The 21,434-nt window shown below is 47.8% G+C and overlaps 1 protein-coding gene across 1 annotated transcript in view; it reads left to right on the forward strand.

Annotated features, from left to right (window-relative positions):
* The window catches only part of TUBGCP4 (tubulin gamma complex component 4), a gene marked incomplete in the record, with an annotated part of 41,160 nt that overhangs the window by 4,133 nt on the left and 15,593 nt on the right, over nucleotides 1-21,434 (forward strand). Inside the window, 4 exon segments of the mRNA XM_078772734.1 lie at nucleotides 11,766-11,891; nucleotides 12,059-12,154; nucleotides 12,262-12,315; nucleotides 12,914-12,970. Coding sequence (XP_078628860.1) covers nucleotides 11,766-11,891; nucleotides 12,059-12,154; nucleotides 12,262-12,315; nucleotides 12,914-12,970 — 333 coding nt within the window.

A 21,434-nucleotide genomic window follows, 5' to 3' on the forward strand; every position in this document is an offset into this window, starting at 1 on the left:
CCAAGCTATAGAGTCATGCCAAGACCACCAGACTGGTACCGAGAGCACTACCAAGCTATAGAGTCGTGCCAAGACCACCAGACTGGTACCGAGAGCACTACCAAGCTATAGAGTCGTGCCAAGACCACCAGACTGGTACCGAGAGCACTACCAAGCTTTAGAGTCGTGCCAAGACCACTAAAATGGTAACGAGAGCACTATCAAGCTCTAGAGTCATGCCAAGACCACCAGACTGGTACTGAGAGCACTACCAAGCTCTAGAGTCATGCCAATACCACCAGACTGGTACCGAGAGCACTACCAAGCTATAGAGTCGTGCCAAGAGCACTAGAATGGGACAAAGCTGACTAACGAGCACTAGAAACATACCAAGAGCACAGCTAAGCGAGCACAAGAGTAGTTGGACGAATATTCTGTTTGTATTGATGCTTTATATCACTTTGAAATCAGTTTCACTCCGCCAAGTGATACACACGAACTGCAACAAAATCTCCTCCACATTTAGCAAAATCTGGTCCAGGCTATCGTACAGAATAGCATTGATTTGATGCCTTCACCAGTTCAAACACTGTATGATATCAGATACCATGATGTATGGTATGCAGTCCCTTTGATTCTTTAACATCAAAGATTGTTAAAACAGAACTTGTTTACGGGGGGGAGGAGGGGTGGGGGATGGTTTACTTTATCTACCAGGGCACCCAGACAAGCTCTTCCATTACCTTGGACACAAAAACACAAAGCCATCAAATGTTCAGCAGTTTGTGCATATTTCATGACCCTATCTGACATCTAAACATCTAAATGTCCTATTCCTTGGGTATATCACACATCTCGGAAAGAAAGTTTTGTCTGGTGAAAACAGAGTAATTGCTCATATTCTTCTTCTTTCTTATGCCGCACATGGCTGTAGGAAGCATCACTTCCTGGGGGGCATGGCTGTGCCACTGATGCAGTGCTACCTGGAGGTTAGTGTAGGGATTTATAAATTTGTTCAAGATGCCAGCCTATTCTTCGCACAGGACACCAGGAGGTATTTACCGTACACCACCTAATGCTGGCAGACAGGGGAACCCGCTTTAACATCCATCTGAGGGATGGCGGCGCACACATTGATGCTCCACCCCGTATGCGAAACACCAGGATGACAATTTACAGTTGGACCGACATTCAAACTCAGCCTGGACAGCTCGGAGGCGATTGCACATACCTCTAGGCCAGGGGCGGGCAACCTTTTCAGAGTGAGGGCCAGATGAGACTTTTGGAAGGAGATCGCGGGCCGGAGTGAAAAACGAAATCTCAGAATTACTATATTTTGTTTACATGAATAGATTGTACAAAAATTGCATTGAACACTCTACAAATCAATGAGACTGCTGGTGCTGTTTGCCATGAAGAAGTATTTCCATGTCTGGCTCGATGGTTGAGGTAGACAACAGAAGAATGTCATTGAGGTGGTGGTCCGAGAGTTGGGAGCGAAGGTGAGACTTCGTGTACTTCATTTTCGAGAAGAGCTGTTCACAGCAGTAGGTGCTGCCGAACATGGCCACAATGCGTTGGACATGGGCAATGTATTTTTGAAAATTGTTAGAAGGGAGAACGGTGTCGCGGAAGAAGGACAATGGAGAAGAGGTGCGGAACTTCGCCTTCATTTCATCGTTGCACTGCAGCTCCACCAACTCCATCTGTAAGGAGGCAGGGGCGTCTTCCACGGGGAAGTCAAAGGGAGCAGTGAAAAGCTTGAAGTCCGCAGCCAGCACCCTGACTCCTGCAAAACGGGAAGCAAATTCCTCACGTAGAGAGTTGACGACACTAACGCAAGTGCCCGGGTCCACATCGTCAGGGGCACATGCAGCAAGGCGAGGAAAATGCACAAACTGACCAGAAGCCAATTGAGCCTCCCACAAGCGCAGTTTAACCTCGAAGGCAGTGATGTGCGCGTACATGTCTGTCACGAGAATGTCTTTGCCTTGCAGCTTTATGTTGAGGGTGTTCAGGTGCGCCGTGATGTCCGTGAGCAGGGCCAGGCGAGCTAGCCACCGCGGATCAGAGAATTGATCAGCGTGGGGAAGGTTCTTCTGACGTAGAAAGGTGGCAATCTCCTGCTGTAGGTCGCACACCCGAGACAGCATGGCCCCACGACTCAGCCAGCGTACCTCACAGAAGTAGAGCAGGTCGTTGTAGTGCACGTTCACCTCGTCCATCATTGCCTGGAACTGACGATGGTTAAGGCTGCGGGAGAGGATGGAGTTGACGACCTTCACCACGACAGACATGACACCAACGAGGTTGGCAGACTTAGCGCACAGGGACTCTTGGTGGATGATGCAGTGCATCTTGTTAATGGGCTGAGTGTATCCGGCGGCTGCACAGTGACGCACTAGCAGCGAAGCGGCGCCCTTCTTCTCACCAACCATCGCCGGGGCACCGTCGGTCGTCACACACACAAGACGGGAGAGGTCCAGGGAGTGCTGATCAACACACAGAAGCACGGCGTCGCAGATGTCTTTCCCAGTGGTGGTGTCGCGCAGCGGGACAAGCTGGAGGAATTCCTCACACACTTGAAAGTCAGCGGTGACGCCACGGATGAAAACGGACAGCTGGGCCGTGTCCTTTGTGTCGGTGCTCTCATCCAGAGCGAGGGAAAAGGCGACGAAATTTGAGCTGCGTGTTTTGAGTGAGTCGTGCACGTTTTCCGACATATCCTCGATGCGGCGACGAACGGTGCGGGACGAAAGGCTCACGTTCTCAAAGGCGGAACGCTGCTCTGGACAGACGGAGTCCACTACAGCGAGGAGGCATTCCTTGATGAAGTCCCCATCCGCGAATGGCTTCATTCGGCGAGCAAGGATGCGGGAGACTTCATAACTGGCGCGCGTCACCTTTTCGGCCTCAGTATTCTGCTTGCGGAAGAGTGAAGTTTGTTTCTCCAAGTTGCCTGATAGTCTAACCATGGCGTCCTTCCTTTCGGTGGCAGACACCGACGCGAAGTTTGACGAGCGGTGCTCTGTCTCCCAGTGGCGGCGCACGTTGTACTCTTTTAGGACAGCCAAAGTCTTCAAGCATATGAGGCACTGGGCCTGTCCAAAGCGCTCGATGAAGAAGTACTTCTCCCACTCAGGGTTGAAGATCCGACGCTCGAGGTCCACTTTCCTCTTCTTAACACGCTGGGTCGCAGACATGATGAGCTGAAAAGGAAGAAAATTAGGTATATCAGCAATGAATAAATGATGTAACAGCAAGCAATCTGGGGCACAAAAAATCTCGGAAGACGAATTGTACAGATGAATGTATTTATTTTGCGCGCACGTGGCCAACGCTGAATATGACACAGTTTCACCGTAAAACTGAAATACAGGAAATGAATCAGTCTGCATACTTTTTTTTTTAAAGAGTTCGTTTTCCTTTTAAACAAAAGTTCGTCAATTTCGTTTTCCTTTTAAACAAAAGTTCGTCAATTTCTTTTTTCTTTTACAAACAGAAAGTTCGTTATATATATTTTTTCTTTACAAATAGAAAGTTCGTTATATTTTTATTTTTACAAATAAAAAGGGAGAATAAAATTATTTAAACGCAGCAAATGAAAGATAATAACATGTTCTAACAAACAAAACAAAGCAAATTGAAAGAAAGTGAAAATTGAAATAGGTTTAGAGAACTCTGCGTCGCTTACCTCTTTGTTGCAAGTTATTTGTCCCAGACACCAACGTTTGTCGCAAGCTGACTGAATCAGAAGGACGTCCGTATCACATGCCGGCTGATTTGAAAAGACCGCCTATCAGCAAGCAGGCGGTGTCTAGGCAAGACAGTTCCCCGTGCGCATGTCTTCCGGAAGAGGACGGTGCTGAAGACAAAATGTCCCTTTCTTGAATTCAGACCGGCTAAATATAAACTCTTACATTTACAAATGATATGAGTTTTACTGGGAGGTCCGCGGGCCGGATTGCAATAATAAAGCCTAGCAGGGTGGCGGGCCGGACGCTAAGCCTTCGCGGGCCGGATGTGGCCCGCGGGCCGGGGGTTGCCCGCCCCTGCTCTAGGCCTAAACTATCATACCAGCCCATTGCTCTGATTGTACTTGCCATCCATGGACTATGCATACAAGCTCCTCCATGTCCTATTGATGGAGAATATTTTCATGTTCCACTAATTGTCCACCACCCCTCTGACTCGTGGAGACGGGGACATTAAAATGAGCTCGGACCATCCGACCGACTGATCACCAGTCCTGACCATTTAGCTTTCATATTGCAGACATCTCTTCCTCGTGACATTGTCTCAAACTCCTTAAATCACCGTGGTGATTGGCTGAATCCTGTTGCCATGGCAAACCTCTCGGTAACTTGGCTTTTTGACAAGTGACAACGGTTTAACACTGCGTAGTATGAACTACTCAGACATGGTTCATGGAAAGTGTTTTGAACGTGGATTAATTTATTTTTAATTTGGTCGAACGCCGTTTTCATTGTCAACACAGTGTAAGACGAAGTAATCGAACAAGCATCAAGATTACTCCAAGTGTTACGGACACGGCTAAAGATGTTGCTTGACCGAGCGGAATGGCCGCCGTGTTCGTACAGTTTACCCGATTACCCCCAACTCACCCGATTCCACTCGAACGTTGGCCAAATCGCGCTACGCTAAATCAATGATGGAAAGGACACAACGACTGGGATAGATGGAACGACGCAAGGGGTACAGTTCTCAAGACCTCCGGAGGAGGATATAATTAGTGGTGGAGAAAAGGGGTAGATTACAAGGTAGAGTGAGGTAAAAGACACAGAAGAGATAGGCACTTAGTTACAGTCTTATCTTATCCCCGACAGACCACAGACAAACGGAACAAGACTGACTTACACAGGGATTGATGGCAGGGAAGGACAGGTCGGTTGATAGCACAAGGTGCACCTTGGCTCAGGGACAGGATAAAGCACGGTCCAGTCCAGAGATGCGGGGAGGTGTCACAGCGCTCGGAGGTGGCGTCTTTCTTCTCCAAGCTCAGCGCGCATCTGACGTCACCTCCCTCTTCCTGCGCATGCTCAGCGGGGAGTCACACGCCCTCGGCTCGTTGGCTCCGCCCCAGATGGGACCGGTCCGCCGCTTCTATTGGGTGCGGGGGTTACCGGGCTCCGCCCTTGACGAGGAGCTGACAGCGAGCCCCTACTTGGTAACCCCGTCGAGCACATGCTCGATGGCGGCTCGTTGGAAAGGCCTGGTGCCCTCCCAACACCTCCTACCAACCAAGCCGGAGTGAGGACGCGCACTCCCCGTGCCGCCGCCGTTGTTGTTGTTGTTGTTGTTGTTGCTGAACCGTGAGGAAGAGCTGCGGGGAGGTATTGGGAGGTCCTAAACTTCCTAACGGTGCCATACAATCACATTCTGGTGCAACGAAGAGTCAGAATTAATGGAAATGAGTCCTTAACTGACATAGACTAAGAATAACTAGCAAGATGTCCTATAGTTGTCTTACATGAGATGCGGTGGACCTGGATGCGACATTTAATGGGGGAAATAGGGGGAGGTCGGGTCTACAGAGTGTTGTTTACAGAAAATGGGACTAGGGAATGGGGGATTGGGGATAGTTGGGAAGTATGGAGGAAATAGGGGAATATTTACAAACGGATATGGATGGATGCCAATCCCATATCCGCAACATTGCACCCTTCTCTACCTCGGGGCGTCCCGACCCGATAAATTTTTACCTACGTTAGTGTGGCACTCAGATGTAGTTCCCTCTACTATTAACTCAACCCTGAGTGCGACAGTTTTACAGATATTCACAAATGAGTAAATATGTCCCCCTGCGACGTTGCACCCTTCTCCTAACAGAAACACACCCACAGGATAAACGAATCGCGGAATGGTCTTCAAACTAAACATACAGCCGGTAGGGAGCATTATTTACAATTGACGCTACTTTATTTACAAGACTAACCCAGGACCTGTGATTGTTCTTTCTGGGGGGGAGACAGTCTGCTCTGCATCAATGCACCATTAAAGCACCCAAAAACGCACCAATACACACCCAAGCACCAATCGGTGCAGTCATCACTGTTCAAGAATAAAAAATAAATCAACAACCCCTAACCCTGCAGGTGATCTCTTGCTCTTCGGCTCCCTCTGCTGGCTATTATTATGGTCTTCCAGTTGTTGTCTTTCTTTCATTTTCTTACTGGCGGCCTATTTGCAATAAAGTGTGCCCAACGTGTCCATTTTATTTTCTTTATTTATGGCCCACAGGGCCGACTACGTGTGGTTCACCTGTGGGGCATCGGTGCCCTGTGGCCAAGGCCCGCCAGCAAGATTTCGGGCCCTCATGGCCGGTTCCAGCAGAGGGGCCATGCCCCAACCCATGGGGTCCATAAGTGGTGCTCGGCCACTGACATGTGGTCCATAATGTGGTGCATCGATGCAGACAGCTGGTTCTGAGAGTTCCGGGCGCACAATGGCCGACTCACGCACGCTCCCCTCGGCGCCCCATGGCGCACAGGTCATGTGGGAGACAAAAGGGGGACAAGAGAAATGAGCGAGGGGTAAGGTCACAAGGGTACACGTCAATAAGGCAATGCAAGGCGAAATGCGCACGGAGAGCGAAATGAGAAAGCTCGTCCCTACCGTACGTCACCCCCCTGTCACCTACACTACCCTTGCCCTTACCCCATATGTACAAAAATCTACACATTACCAATCCGTCGCTACCGTCACGTCTTCCCCTTATTTCCCTTATACCAAATTCGTCTTCACTCCCCCACTATCCAAAATTTGCCATCACCCAATTCGTCATCAATCCTCATAAGGAGGGAGAGATGGAATTACGCACAATGTCACACCCACGTCATGATGCGTCTCACAATCCAAAACATTTGCACAGTAAAAAATAATCAAAACATGGCATGGTGTGGAGTACCTGTCACCTCAGGTGAGTGGATGCAGATGGTGCGAGGAGACTTCCTTATCCTAACTATCCTCTAAATGACATTAACACACTTTACACTACCCGGGGTCTTTCCCTGCCAATCCATTGGCCAACGTACACTATGGGTTCTAAAAACCAATTCCCATTGACCAACTGTGGTGCTTCTCAATTTGGGGTCTCACTCCCCCGATTCATCTCCCGGTGCCCTTGCACAATTTCTGGGCTGTGACGTGTAGCTCTCCCAGCAGGTCTACCCACCTGCACACCTCCACCACTGTAGTTGCCACCCGAGCTTACCTGCTCCTTAACCTAACCTATCTACTGGGGAAGGCCCCTCCTGGCTCTGTCACCCCACTCGGTGCCCTCTGGCACTGGGCTACCCGGGTCCGTCCTCCGGATCCTCGGGCCCCATCCACAACTACCGGCTCCCAGAGCCCACCTGCGGCCTCACCTGGCCGACATCCTCACAGTGGTGGAGTGCCCAAACCAACTACACACACTAACAGGCTACACGCCCAGCCATTTCCACAACACTAATGCACCCATCCAAATACCATTCTGTCACCCGCACCACAGATGCCAATATCCAACCACAATTTACCTATACCCTCTACCTAACACTTACACTACCCGCCCCGGGTATTCGTGATGGGGGTCCACTCTTCCCCCATTCACACCTTCGCACCACCCACTCCACTCCATCGTTTTCACCATACTCACTCCACGACCATCCATTCCAATACTCCACTTATTCCACACTCCATGTCTTCCACACAACCATTCTCCATACCTGTTGTTGCACACCTGTGCCCTCACACCTGGTGCCACCTGCACCCTTCTCTCCCCCAAGCGCATTCGCGCTGATCCACAACACTCACTACTCCCTCACTGCTCCACACACCTGTCCAGTTCTCACACAGCATCATCTCATCTAACTACTCCCCTCTGAAACTTGCGCTTCCCAGTCGTCCCTTTAAACTATTGCGCTCCCTCGTCATTATCATCCATACTAATCTACCTGCGTCCCCACTACAGGTATCAGTCACTAACTAAACCTTAACGTTACCTAATGTCAATCTCTTCTAGATCCCTACACACAATATCCTAACCCACCCGGGCTAGTTTTCACTGCCATCAACCCCATAACTAGTGCTCCTTTGCCCCCCCCTCGCCGTGAGGGATGGTGGATTGCCCATCCCACCACATCGGGGAGGTCCCACTATCAATTTTGCTCGTCCAAATTCCAACCAATTCAAAAATTTTCCATTTACTGCCAATTATACCCACTATTATAAATTTCGTATCAAATCACTACCATCATCATCACAGTCCGCTATATCCTAGCCTCGGTGCGTCATGACATCATTAAACTCGGTTCGTAAAGCCGAGCAATGAATTCGGGTGGTTTGGTCGCCTGCAGGTTGAATCCGTCCGGCTTTCGGTTCAAGGGAGGTGGTTTGGTTGGACCGAGGTTCCACGCACCATCTCGGCGCGGCACCTTGCGGTCCCGGGCCCGATGGCTCAATCTCCCCCGGTCGGAACCCCGTCCCCACGAGGGGGCACCGTTCCGCTTCCTCCCACTCACCCTTGAACCGGACCGGTCGCCTCGCCCGCCAAGGCCCGGACTCGACCGTGCGGGGCGGGGCCAAGCCCGAATCGGCAACGACGCTTCGAAGAGAAACGACGCAGCTTCGATCCGCGCCGGGCCCTGCATCCAACAAAGCACGCCGCGCCCCGAGCGCTCGCATCGGCTATCCGTCGCCCTAACCGCTAACCCGGTTACCGTCGATGCTTCACTTGCATGCTCACACGCATACGCTACCCCTTTCACCCTCACAAAACCCGGCGTTCCAACGCCGTCCGTACATTCCACCAACGCACTCCCTGTTACAAACCACACCTCTCGCGCACACTCTTGCGCACACTCGCCGCTCGCACACCTCGGTCCACACCTCTCCTCCGTTACATCCTCCGTAACACTCACCATGGGCGTGCACTCTGGCATCCACCCACTAACGCGCTCACATGGGCTCTCCCACACTCGCGCTACCACCAATTCAGGTGTGCTTTCTCGCACACGTTCCACCACCACCTTACTCTCCGTGTCACACTCACCCTCGCACGTACACTCCGTATTGCTCTCACTCCCTGTGTCACACCCCGTACACACCGACGTGCATTCTCGCTCGCACTCGGTTTCACTCCCACACTTTATAACACACCCACTCGCCGACGCACACTTTTTCCTCCCACGCGTGCCATTTCCACTCACACGGGACCCTTCACCAACGCCCGGATGCTTCCTCGATCCCAAGCACGCGAAAATTCTTTTGTCGCTAAACATCCTCTTACAAAATCTCCCAGCACAATACACAGCACGTCTCACCTTCGGGGTTCTTCTTCCTCCCTGCACCAAAACCTGCAAACTTCCATTCGGGTTAAGCACAGCATCGTGATGTGAGCAGGGACTTTGCACATTTTCCATTTCTCCCTGCAATTCCCGGGCTACCTCCGTCATCTCTTCAATTTTAATTCCCAGCACTGCTTTGTCTTTGTTCCCCTCGACGACCGTTGGCTTTAATAAAACACCCTCTACCTCATCGGTCGCCGGCTTTTCCAAACCCCGTGTCGCGATTTCTACCCCCGTCATTGTACCCGTGCTTTCCTCCGCTTCGCTCAACCGGCGCTTCTCGACCCGCGTTACCTCCTTGTGCACCCCTGGGACCCTTTCGCCCAACTTGCGGTCTCTGTCCCTCTGCTCCCTTGCCTCTCTATCGGCCCTCATTCCGTTCGTTGTTGCTTCAATTTGGTTTCTCAATTTCTCCCCCTCTATTCTCAGCATCTCGGTGAATTGCGCCATGAAGTCCCCCACATCAAAGCCCGCTGCTACGGTCACGGGCGCGGCAAAATTTGGTGCCGCTGTAACCACGTGCGCGAGAGCGCCATTTTGTGCACCTGATACCCCCTCAACCACACCTTCTTTACTCTCCTCCACCATTTTCCCCACTTCTTCCCTGGGGTCCTGGGTCGATTCTACCCCACTCTCCTCTACCGGAACCCAGCCGTCTTGATCTGCCATAGCGCGACTTTCAAAATTCGGGTTTTTTTTTTTTGTAAAACAAAACAATTTCCAACTGCTTGTAATTTTGAGCGCATTAAGCGCGCTTCGGGCCTCGTATCTCACTCCTCGACACCAATTGTTACTGACACGGCTAAAGATATTGCTTGACCGAGCGGAATGGCCGCCGTGTTCGTACAGTTTACCCGATTACCCCCAACTCACCCGATTCCACTCGAACGTTGGCCAAATCGCGCTACGCTAAATCAATGATGGAAAGGACACAACGATTGGGATAGATGGAACGACGCAAGGGGTACAGTTCTCAAGACCTCCGGAGGAGGATATAATTAGTGGTGGAGAAAAGGGGTAGATTACAAGGTAGAGTGAGGTAAAAGACACAGAAGAGATAGGCACTTAGTTACAGTCTTATCTTATCCCCGACAGACCACAGACAAACGGAACAAGACTGACTTACACAGGGATTGATGGCAGGGAAGGACAGGTCGGTTGATAGCACAAGGTGCACCTTGGCTCAGGGACAGGATAAAGCACGGTCCAGTCCAGAGATGCGGGGAGGTGTCACAGCGCTCGGAGGTGGCGTCTTTCTTCTCCAAGCTCAGCGCGCATCTGACGTCACCTCCCTCTTCCTGCGCATGCTCAGCGGCGAGTCACACGCCCTCGGCTCGTTGGCTCCGCCCCAGATGGGACCGGTTCGCTGCTTCTATTGGGTGCGCGGGTTACCGGGCTCCGCCCTTGACGAGGAGCTGACAGCGAGCCCCTACTTGGTAACCCCGTCGAGCACATGCTCGATGGCGGCTCGTTGGAAAGGCCTGGTGCCCTCCCAACACCCCCTACCAACCAAGCCGGAGTGAGGACGCGCACTCCCCGCGCCGCCGCCGTTGTTGTTGTTGTTGTTGCTGAACCGTGAGGAAGAGCTGCGGGGAGGTATTGGGAGGTCCTAAACTTCCTAACGGTGCCATACAATCACATTCTGGTGCAACGAAGAGTCAGAATTAATGGAAACGAGTCCTTAACTGACATAGACTAAGAATAACTAGCAAGATGTCCTATAGTTGTCTTACATGAGATGCGGTGGACCTGGATGCGACATTTAATGGGGGAAATAGGGGGAGGTCGGGTCTACAGAGTGTTGTTTACAGAAAATGGGACTAGGGAATGGGGGATTGGGGATAGTTGGGAAGTATGGAGGAAATAGGGGAATATTTACAAACGGATATGGATGGATGCCAATCCCATATCCGCAACAATATTTTCATGTTCCACTAATTGTCCACCACCCCTCTGACTCGTGGAGACGGGGACATTAAAATGAGCTCAGACCATCTGACCGACTGATCACCAGTCCTGACCATTTAGCTTTCATATTGCAGACATCTCTTCCTCGTGACATTGTCTCAAACTCCTTAAATCACCGTGGTGATTGGCTGAATCCTGTTGCCATGGCAAACCTCTCGGTAACTTGGCTTTTTGACAAGTGACGACGGTTTAACACTGCGTAGTATGAACTACTCAGACATGGTTCATGGAAAGTGTTTTGAACGTGGATTAATTTATTTTTAATTTGGTCGAACGCCGTTTTCATTGTCAACACAGTGTAAGACGAAGTAATCGAACAAGCATCAAGATTACTAAATACAGTTGCCCATGTTCACCTGTAAAAAAAAAAAAAAAAAAAAAAAAGCCACTTTTTTGGCACACAAACCATGGCATTTTTTTTTTTTTTTTTTTTTAATGTTCACCTGTACTGTTTATGTTCGTAAATTGCAGGTTGTACAAGATTTCCCATTCGTCCATCCAAGTGAAGTGGACTTGCTGAACAGGATTTGTCGACTGGGAACCTATTACATTCAATTCTCCGAGTTCATCAGACAGAACACTAGCCAGGCGTGCAAGGTGGGAGGCCGTTGAATGGTAGTCGCCCCGGACACTCTGCTGCCGTAGTGTCGTACCCTTCTGATAGGGGTGTGACATGTCTTATTCCGGTCCTTCATTAACCAGGCTGTGTTCTCAATTCAGATTTTCATTTTGCCTTTCATGATTTGTATTTTCCTTCTGATTAGGCTGCAAACCATGGCATGTATCTCCGTGCTTTTTGCTCGGGCCTGCGCATCGTCTTGCAACCGTACCGCCAGGCAATTCTGGAGCTTGAGCAACAGGTGCGTGTGTGCAATGGAGTATTTTGCATCTTTGTTGTATTATCTTTGTATTTTATTCCCGTGATCAAGATGGACTTGATGAGGAGCTTTCACATTTCTTTTTCCAGTTTATGTCTGATCCTCATCTCACGATCACACACATCAGCTACTCATTGGAACAGGTACCAATTCATGTTTGTTGGCCTCACCCATTCCCAAAGTGACAGAAGAGGTGTGTGTGTGTGTGTGTGTGTGTGTGTGTGTGTGTGTGTGTGTGTGTGTGTGTGTGTGTGTGTGTGTGTGTGTGTGTGTGTGTGTGTGTGTGTGTGTGTGTGTGTGTGTGTGTGTTGACTGACTGGACGCAACTGAGGTTGTGGATCCACTGATTTACCATCAATTGATGTGGATCCATGATCGAGGTTGTGGATCCGCCGTTTGGAGAGGTCCTGGGCTGAAAGGATCGAAACCTCGAGGAAGAACGGTGCCCAGCTGATGATCCGTGCAGTCGGGAAACTTGTCAGTTGCTTTCGGGTTAACGTTCTTGCTTTAGGTGGAGAAACTATGTTTGAGGTTTGCAAAGTAAATAAAGTTGAATATGGGATGTTGTAAAATTAACATCATTTACAGCAATCCTTTAAATTATTTAAGTTTAGGAACAACCGATACTGTACAATTAATTGTGTGTGTGTGTGTGTGTGTGTGTGTGTGTGTGTGTGTGTGTGTGTGTGTGTGTGTGTGTGTGTGTGTGTGTTGGCTAAATGCTTTTATTCTACCCCACAGTTTCAGCTGCTGTTTCCATCACTGATGAGCATCACTGAGTACATTTCTTCCCAAAAGGTGATATTTGTAGTGAAATTAAATGTCCTGTGCAAGTATTTTGACTATCTCATTATTGTTGCGAAGCCCTGTTGATGGTTTGTGGAACAAATCAAACGTGCCTTGTGTCGAGCGGTTTAGTTGTGGTTAACTGCATTCTGTATCGGAACCACAATGGAGCCATGAGACCTAACTTCACCTTATTTTACATCCTCAGACTTGTTTGGTAGTCATTTTGTAAATTGTGTTTATCTCGGGCACGTTTGTACAACCACATAAACACCTCCTCAGATTGTTGGCATTATTAAAAGCTTTAATGCTTGACCAACGTTGTTGATTATTTTACAACAAAGCACAAATCTTCACCTGAATATATAAGTAAGGGAAATAGTGAGTCGTGATTCGCTTTTATATTTATTTTCTTACAGTGATCTTCGGGTCATGGATGAGGTTGTATTTATTCTACATGCAGGACAAGGACATTCATTGGTTATAGAGTTGTGGCATTATGAACAATAATAAAAAAAATAGGACCATGGGTCCTGAAGCTCACCTGGATCAGGAGCAACAGTCAATGACGTCACAAAATATCGAAATTTTGTTCATGCACAGAATCTGGTCACATGATTGGTTGAATGGAAGCCCTCTTGATGCTGATGACATCAATACATTTTTACAGGTTACAGCACATGGTTTTGGCTGAGGGCATGACTATGCTGCTGATCAACACCCCCTGTAGTTTGGGGCAGGAAGTTTTCGCGTTTCAGGCCTGAGTTCAACCCGTTAATGAGCGCAGATTTTGCAGTCAATACACCTTCTCTAGGCATCAGATATTAAGCTTGTGGCCAAGTTTCATCAACATCATGTGTTTGGTTTGAACAAGCGATATCGACTGAAGTGTTTACAGACTCTCCCTCACTGGCTTTCTTATGGACACAGCTCGATCGCATACCGTCCCCGGGCACCGGCGCCTACTCCCGAAAGTTGAGAGGGTAACGGCGTCAGGCATGGTAGGACACTCGCGGAGCCCCGGCGGATCAGGGACGCGCGAGCCTACGCGTTAGCGTGCTACGGCGGAATCAACGGCTTCGGCCACGGCCCGATACTCGGCCCGGTCGCACCGGAAATGAACTGGTTCGACGCCCGCGCTGGAGAGGTCGCGGGCGACTGAGATGTATTAACAAATTAATTAATTAATTTGAGACGTCCGATTTCTAGTGTTTGGAAATTTGGGAGAGCTTGACCCTAGCCTTTCCCTTGCGAGGGCAAGGAGGAACTTAACACTTAACACTTAAGCTTAGCTTGAAGTACACCCTGACCAGCGCTCACGGTGGGACGGCAAGGCAACCAGAAGGGCCGAGGTTCTCCTGACCACGTGGCCCTCGATTTGGGAAGCGAGAGGCGTTCCATTAGTGGACGCGCCCCTCACGCCCGACTTTTGGGCGGCCCCGGTAGGCCGTTTGTTTTGACGTTCCGTGACAAGCCCCGCACCCCCACCTCCGGGCCGACCGGGCGACCGGAATGAATCCCGGTGTCCCGATCCGAGCCTTCAGAGCGGGCCGGCTGGGGAGTGACTGGCAGCCCACCGGACTAAAGTCCAGGAGAGCTAATAATTGTTGCTTTGTGTGCAACCTGTGGCTTCTGGTAGTATAATTTCTGGAAGCACAGCTGTGCCACTGATGCAGTGCCCATGTTACCAATAAGCTGGTATTCATTTTTCTGACTTCAGAATAATGACAGGCTGAGTCGACCAACCTGGTGTTATTTAAACGGCATGATTGGGGCTCAAACTCAATATCTATCTATAATTCCAGTAATCTCTGTGTGTCTGTCTGTCTGTCTGTATGCGACCGCTGTTTCTCGACAACTACCGGTCCGATATACTTGAAACTTGCCAGGTATATTGCTGGGGACCCGAGGATGTGCCTTTTCAAGGTTTGAAATTAATCGGACAAGTGGTTCCCAAGGTATGGTCACCGTACTCGCAAGCCGTTCGCTTTGGCTTTGCGAATGGACCAAACCATTTCATGTAAATAGAGGGGGGGGGGGGGGGGGTTCTGTGGTCGTTACTGCCACGTGGTTTCTCGCAAGCCGTTCGCTTTGGCTTTGCGAATGGACCAAACCATTTCATGTAAATAGAGGGGGGGGGGGTTCTGTGGTCATTACTGCCACGTGGTTTCAAAGTTTTTTTTTGTTGTTGTTGTTTGCACGCATGTTTTTTTGCACGCACGTACGGGCAAGCACGTACGGGCAAGCACGTACGTGCGGGCACGCCCTAGTGTTAATAACCCCAATAATAATAACCCTAATATCCCTAATAAGACCCTAATATCTTGAGCCAGCCACCTTAAACGTTAAGCCAACACGAGGCTTATACCAATAATAATATTTTTTACATGGCTGTGCTTTACCGACATTTTTTGTATTAGAGGTTTCCTCCTATCTCTCACCGTTCAGGAGATTAGCACGTGCAGACAAACAAACAAAAAACAAACAAACAACAAAAACTTTATTTTATAATAATAATTTAATAATATAAATATTAATAATAGTATGACAGTATAAGTAATACGAATGTAATATATACTGTGTGTATATATATATATATATATATATATATATATACAGTGAAACCTTGACTTACGAGTTTAATTCGTTCTGTGACCGAGCTCGTAACTCAATTTGCTCGTTTCTCAAATTAAATTTCCCCATTAAAAGGCATTGAAATGCTTTTAATCCGTTCCAGCCCCCAAAAAACCACACCAATTTTTTTTGTTACGTGTTTTTAAATAAGAAAAATGTACTTTATAAATAACAAATAATGTATAAACAAGCACGACCTCGTATATACTGTTCATAATAAAAGAGAATGTTGTAGCGACCCATGGGTCCCCCAAGCAAGACCGGCATCAGAATCTCCTTGCTCCAGCCGGTGACGTCACCGGCGGGGATCCCCGGCGCCAGAGTGGCTGGTCACGTGACCGCCAAAGCGTCCCGCGCGTGCGGGTATAATGAGCTACACCTGTGGATCACGTGACCACCGAAGCACGCCTCGCTTGAGAGGCGTGGCTTTCGGTTTCGGTTTGGGTTTTTGGTTTTGCTTTATAAGGCAGCCCGATAAACGGGCTTTTTAGTGTTCCCGAGTTGGTTTTACGAATAAACATCTTCTCGGACGAGTTTGTGCCTTGCCATCCTTTTATCCGTATTCTGCTGGAGTCCAGACTCCTTCAATGTAAAGAAATAAACTGGTTTTATTAAGTGTTGTGGCGGACACGAAAGCACTGACGTGGTGACATCACCCCGCACACCAAGTGGGGGTGGGCCACGCCGGGGAGAGAGGCGCGGCCTCAGGATATAGACGGGGCGTGCAGCCTTGAGCAGCTTAGTGCTGCAGTTTGAATAAAGACTTGTATGAACCGCGTTGTCCGCTTGCTCCTTGCATAAGCATTAGCGCGTGCAGCATCGCGCTACAGTGTATTTACCTTGAAGATCAGACGAAGATGCTGGCGGAGGTGGAGGAGATAACTTTTGCCCTTTTCGCCACACTTTCCTCGCTTTCACTTGTAGGGCGTTTCAATAAAAACCTGTCCAACGAGGTTTGTTTCTTCCTCCCTTTCAAAATGTTTCGAAAATTCTCCATCTCTTCATGGATAGAGGTCCGGAGCTTTGAAATAATCTTAACGCCCTTGGCTGGCGTTATAGCCTTTATCGACTCCTGCTTCAAAATCGTACATATCGTAGAAGTACTACGATCGTACTGCCTCGCCAAGTCGACAACACGCACACCTCGCTCATGTTTATCGACGATTGCGTGTTTTATATCCAAGCACATCATCCTCTTCTTCTTCTCAGTACTGCCCTTGGCACTCAATTTCTTAGGACCCATGGTTAAAACTAAGAAATTTTCCAAAATAACCAAAATGCGAAAACAAAGCAGCAGCGATATACGGCAGAGATGCTTGCACGGCAAGATAACCACGTGACCGGAACCCACCTGGTGGCGGGTGGCGTAAGCTCGTAACTCAGATCTCGGCTCGCATCTCAAAGCAAAAAACCGCCCGAGCGAGGGCTCGTATCTCGGAAAACTCGTAAGTTGGTGCACTCGTAAGTCGAGGTTTCACTGTGTATGTATATATATATATATATATATATATATATATATATATATATATATATATATATATATATAGTCACATGAAAAAGTAAGTACACCCCATGTGTAAAGTTTTGACTTTTTCAACATATTTCAACATACAGCTATTTGATCTTCATTTCAACAATATTGATAGATAAAGGTGATAAGTAGAGGAAAAATGTGTTGTTCCTAGACGACCCCTATTTCTCCATTCACTTGCATGTAAATTTTACTCTCCCCCTCACTTTTCTTCATTTCCCCTTAACACCTCTATTCCTGCCCCCCTGGGTCTTATGGACCTTTTTACCCTTTATATTTTATTCTCAATAAAGATAACCTTATACTCTTAATATCATTCATTATTGTTGTTCAGTCTCTAAACCACTCAAACATCGATCCTACAAATATTTGTTTATGCGTAGGAAATAATTTAATTCTCCTACAACTCCCATCACCATCTAATAAATTAACAAAGAAGATGTTTGAGTTTGGTTTTTTAATCAAGATATTTTAACTGAGCTAAACTAAAATGATAAATCTCCTTCAATGTTCTTGTTTGAGCGCCTCCAGTGCCACACACCATTTTAAAATTAAAGTATATATTTTCCTTACAACCATCAACGTTTTCCGTCCACTCAAAAATATTTCCATCTTTTTCACCCAACTCACCAGTATTTAAATTAATTCTCTTATTTGTTTTGTGAACACAATGGGGCCCACAAGGCTAACTGCCGCTCTCGCAGGGAAAATGGCCTTAAAAATGGAATTATATATATTTATATATATATTGTTGCGGAAATGGCCCTTAGTGGTTTATTAAATATAGAATTAGTTCAGGTCCCCTCTTAGATGTATGTTTACCATAGATCGTCTGTACTGGGATGGTAGTTTTGTGTCGGAAGGTGTAGCAGGCTGTTTTGTGTGGTGCATTGGTGGTGTACAAGAGACGGTTCCCTTTTAATTACATCTTGACAATCAAACAAGGTGCAAGTTCCATTAAGACCGGCCTCGGTTGCAATGCCATGATCGAGGCAATGGATTGAGGTGAGAAAGCGCGATTGAGCGGGCAAAAACGACAAGCGCCGTCAAAAACCGGAAGCGGGGCTTCGAGTAGTCGCTGAGCACGGGCGAGGGAGGAGGTGGAAAAAGACGCATGCGCGGATGGCGTGTGGACAGGCCTTCGCGGCGGGTTCCCGCCGGAGAGCTCTCTCCGCGCGTGGTTGAGCGGGAGAAACGGAAAAGCGCCGGGCATCGATGGCGGAAGAACGAGAACCACCAAGGCGAGTGAGAATAACGGAGTTCTCTCTCTCTCGGAAGAAGGGAGTTCGACAATCGTGCTGATCGCGTGGCCGATAAGGAGAGCGGGTGGCCGCCATTTCGCGACGCTTGATGCGTGGCCGATAAGAGGGCGGGCCGCCATTTGGCAGACTGCAGGCCCAAGCGGGGCCTTCGAATCCGGCGACATCGGCTTGTTACGAGCTGCATTCGCCCTTTTCACATCTTCACCTCTCGTCCATCAACACCACCAAGTACCCCCCTGTCTTGTATGAATGTTGTCCAGGCCTAAGGTTTATCTCGTTAGGGTCACCCCGCGAAACCCTTAATTGTAGCTCCCTAGATAAGAGCGGGTTATTACTCATAGTTGAATTATAATGTTATCGTGAACGCCTTGCTTGTTTTGTGTACCCTAATGTTCCCCCATTAAATCTGGTTGATTCGTATGGAAGTTGCCGCACTGCATTCATCTGTGTCGCATTGAAGAGCAATCCGCTCGATTTGTAATTAAAACCAAGCTGGCTACAGGTTGCGGCAGACTTCGCTCGGTCTCTGACAAACCCAACCTGTAGCGACGGGTGTCTCCCCAACTGGCAAGGCACAGGTGTAATTTGGTATCGCGATAGAGGCGCGTAACCCGAGATCTGTGTCGAACCAGCCGGCGTTGCACCCGTGGGACGGCCGTGCCGGGAGGCGCGACCCGTCACCTACAACAATATATATATATATATATATATATATATATATATATATATTAGGGTGGGCTTCGAAAAAGCAAAATGCAGATTTTCTCCGGGACATGGTCTATTGTTGTTCCCTTTGGTGTCAAAGGAAACCACACCAAATTTCAATGGAATCCAATAATATTTAGGGGTGCCACATCAGTGATGAATTTTCCCCCATGCAAAAATAGGAATTCCCATTTTTTGGGCTGTATATACACAAAATAAATACATAATTATATATATACATTAAATATAATATTAAAAATAAATATATAGTAAATATACATTAAATATAAATATACATAAATACACATTATACATTATATATATACAATATATTATACATACAGTTTTGAGACCTCCTATGATCACTATCTGGGCAATTTTCATGCATGTTTTGTACAGGTTCCCGGGGTCAGGGGTACGCTTTTTTAGTGTGTAATATGTAGGCCTAACTTATTGACTGTGGCTCTTTTGTTGAGAGTGACCCTGTGGAGTAAGAATTAACAGGATTTTACCCACATTCTTGCTTATTTTGCAGATATGGCATGTGCTAGTACCAGTGTTTCATTGAAAACTCGGGCTCAGGATAATGTGTATCTCATTGGGTCCACTTCTGGAGATGCCATCAAAGGTGCCAAGCTCCCGACTGTGCATCAATCTCTTGTCCTGTTTTTCCATCACCTGAAGAAGGAGAATCACACTGCCCGGGAGAGTGCAACCCTCACCATTGAAGAGGTTGTGAAGTTCTGGGAAAAAGCTCACCTACCTACAACGACGAAGCAGCACTGCATCCATCGTTTGGAGAGGCTATATGAAGAATGGAGGAGCCTCCAAAAAGGTGCAAAGCGGGGTGGTGCGACCCAAGAGAAAAAGGAAGCATCCTTCAAGGCCTCCTTGGAGAAGACGTTTGATCTTAGGCATGCAGATTCGGAGGCCATAATCACCAACCCCGAGGACAGGAAGTTTCTTCACGATCAATTCTCAGAGAGGAAGGCTTCAATGGGATCTGTAGACACTGTGTTGGAAGCAAAAACGTTCTTGTGTGTTTGAAAGATCAGCAGCCACGAGATGATTATCGTGAACTCCTAGAACTGGCTGTCGTCTACATGGGAGGAATCCCACCTCGTGTAATCCGGATCATGGCTCCAGGAGCAATGCACAGAGCCAGATGGATGGCAAAAGCACTATATTCACTACAGGTGTTCATGTTTCGGTCAGAGTTCCACTTGACACTTCGAGAGGCGAGAGAACTCCGAGCCTTCAACATTTTTGTCTGCCTTGTGTATGTACAGGCTTGGTTTCGGGCTCCACAAGCTATTGAGGCTCCCCTGAATGACATTAACCTCTTCAAGAAGTTGGAAAAGTTTGAACAAATCAATCAGAAGATGGCTCAGGCAGCCTTGAAGGCACTTGGCCACCACACGTGGTACATGAGCCCAGTACTAGTGGCATTTGCATTCTTTGACACCAGAATTGACAAAGAAAGCAAGATCAATATGATTGAAGCATTGAAAAATGACGGTGAAAACCCCTCTCCAAAGAGACCAGCTATCAAACGAGGAACCGCCCTGTCAATCGCTGGCCTCATAACAAAACACACCAAGCATTTCTTCAGCATCCTAGGGACCCCAACTGATTGGATGGATAAGGATCCTGGTTCATGGGAGCAATAAACCAGCTTTCAGGAAGCAAAGAAAGCTGCCAGTGGCTTAGTCGTGGTGAACGACAGGGCAGAAAGGGGTGTCGCATTGATACAAGACTACAATAAGCTCCTTACAAAGGATGAAGAGCAAAAGCAAGCTCTGCTCCAAGTTGTTGCTGCTCACAGGAAGATGTACCCCGATGCCAAGAAGGCAACAGTGGTGAAACAGGCCCAGAAATAGGAGTTACATTTCTCATTATATTTGGGTTTTTTAATATTATGTGATATGGTGTCTCTTCATTTTATGAACTGAACATTTGGATTGTTATCATTGAATTTGAGTTTTCATAGCAATATAGTGCTATTTGTGCAGCTATTGTAACGTGTGTTTGCTAGAATACAAACAAAGTGAGTGGAGGGTGGATTTTCATAAAACAAACTTCTGGTTTTGCTTTCGATCCATATATAGAAAAGTTTTGTAGACACCTTTAGTTTGAAGGCTGATGTGGCACCCCTAAATAAAATCAGATTGCTTTCATATTTGGTGTCTTTTCATTTTGGAACAAAAGGAACAACATAAAGCCATGTCCCAGTAAATATTTAAAAAACATTATTTTGAGCACCACCCTAATATATATATATATATATATATATATATATATATATATATATATATATATTGCTCATTCGATGCATGGCGCATGG

The sequence above is a fragment of the Myxine glutinosa genome, chromosome 2 (genome assembly GCF_964187855.1).
Source record: "Myxine glutinosa chromosome 2, kmMyxGlut1.1, whole genome shotgun sequence".
NCBI lineage: Eukaryota > Metazoa > Chordata > Myxini > Myxiniformes > Myxinidae > Myxine > Myxine glutinosa.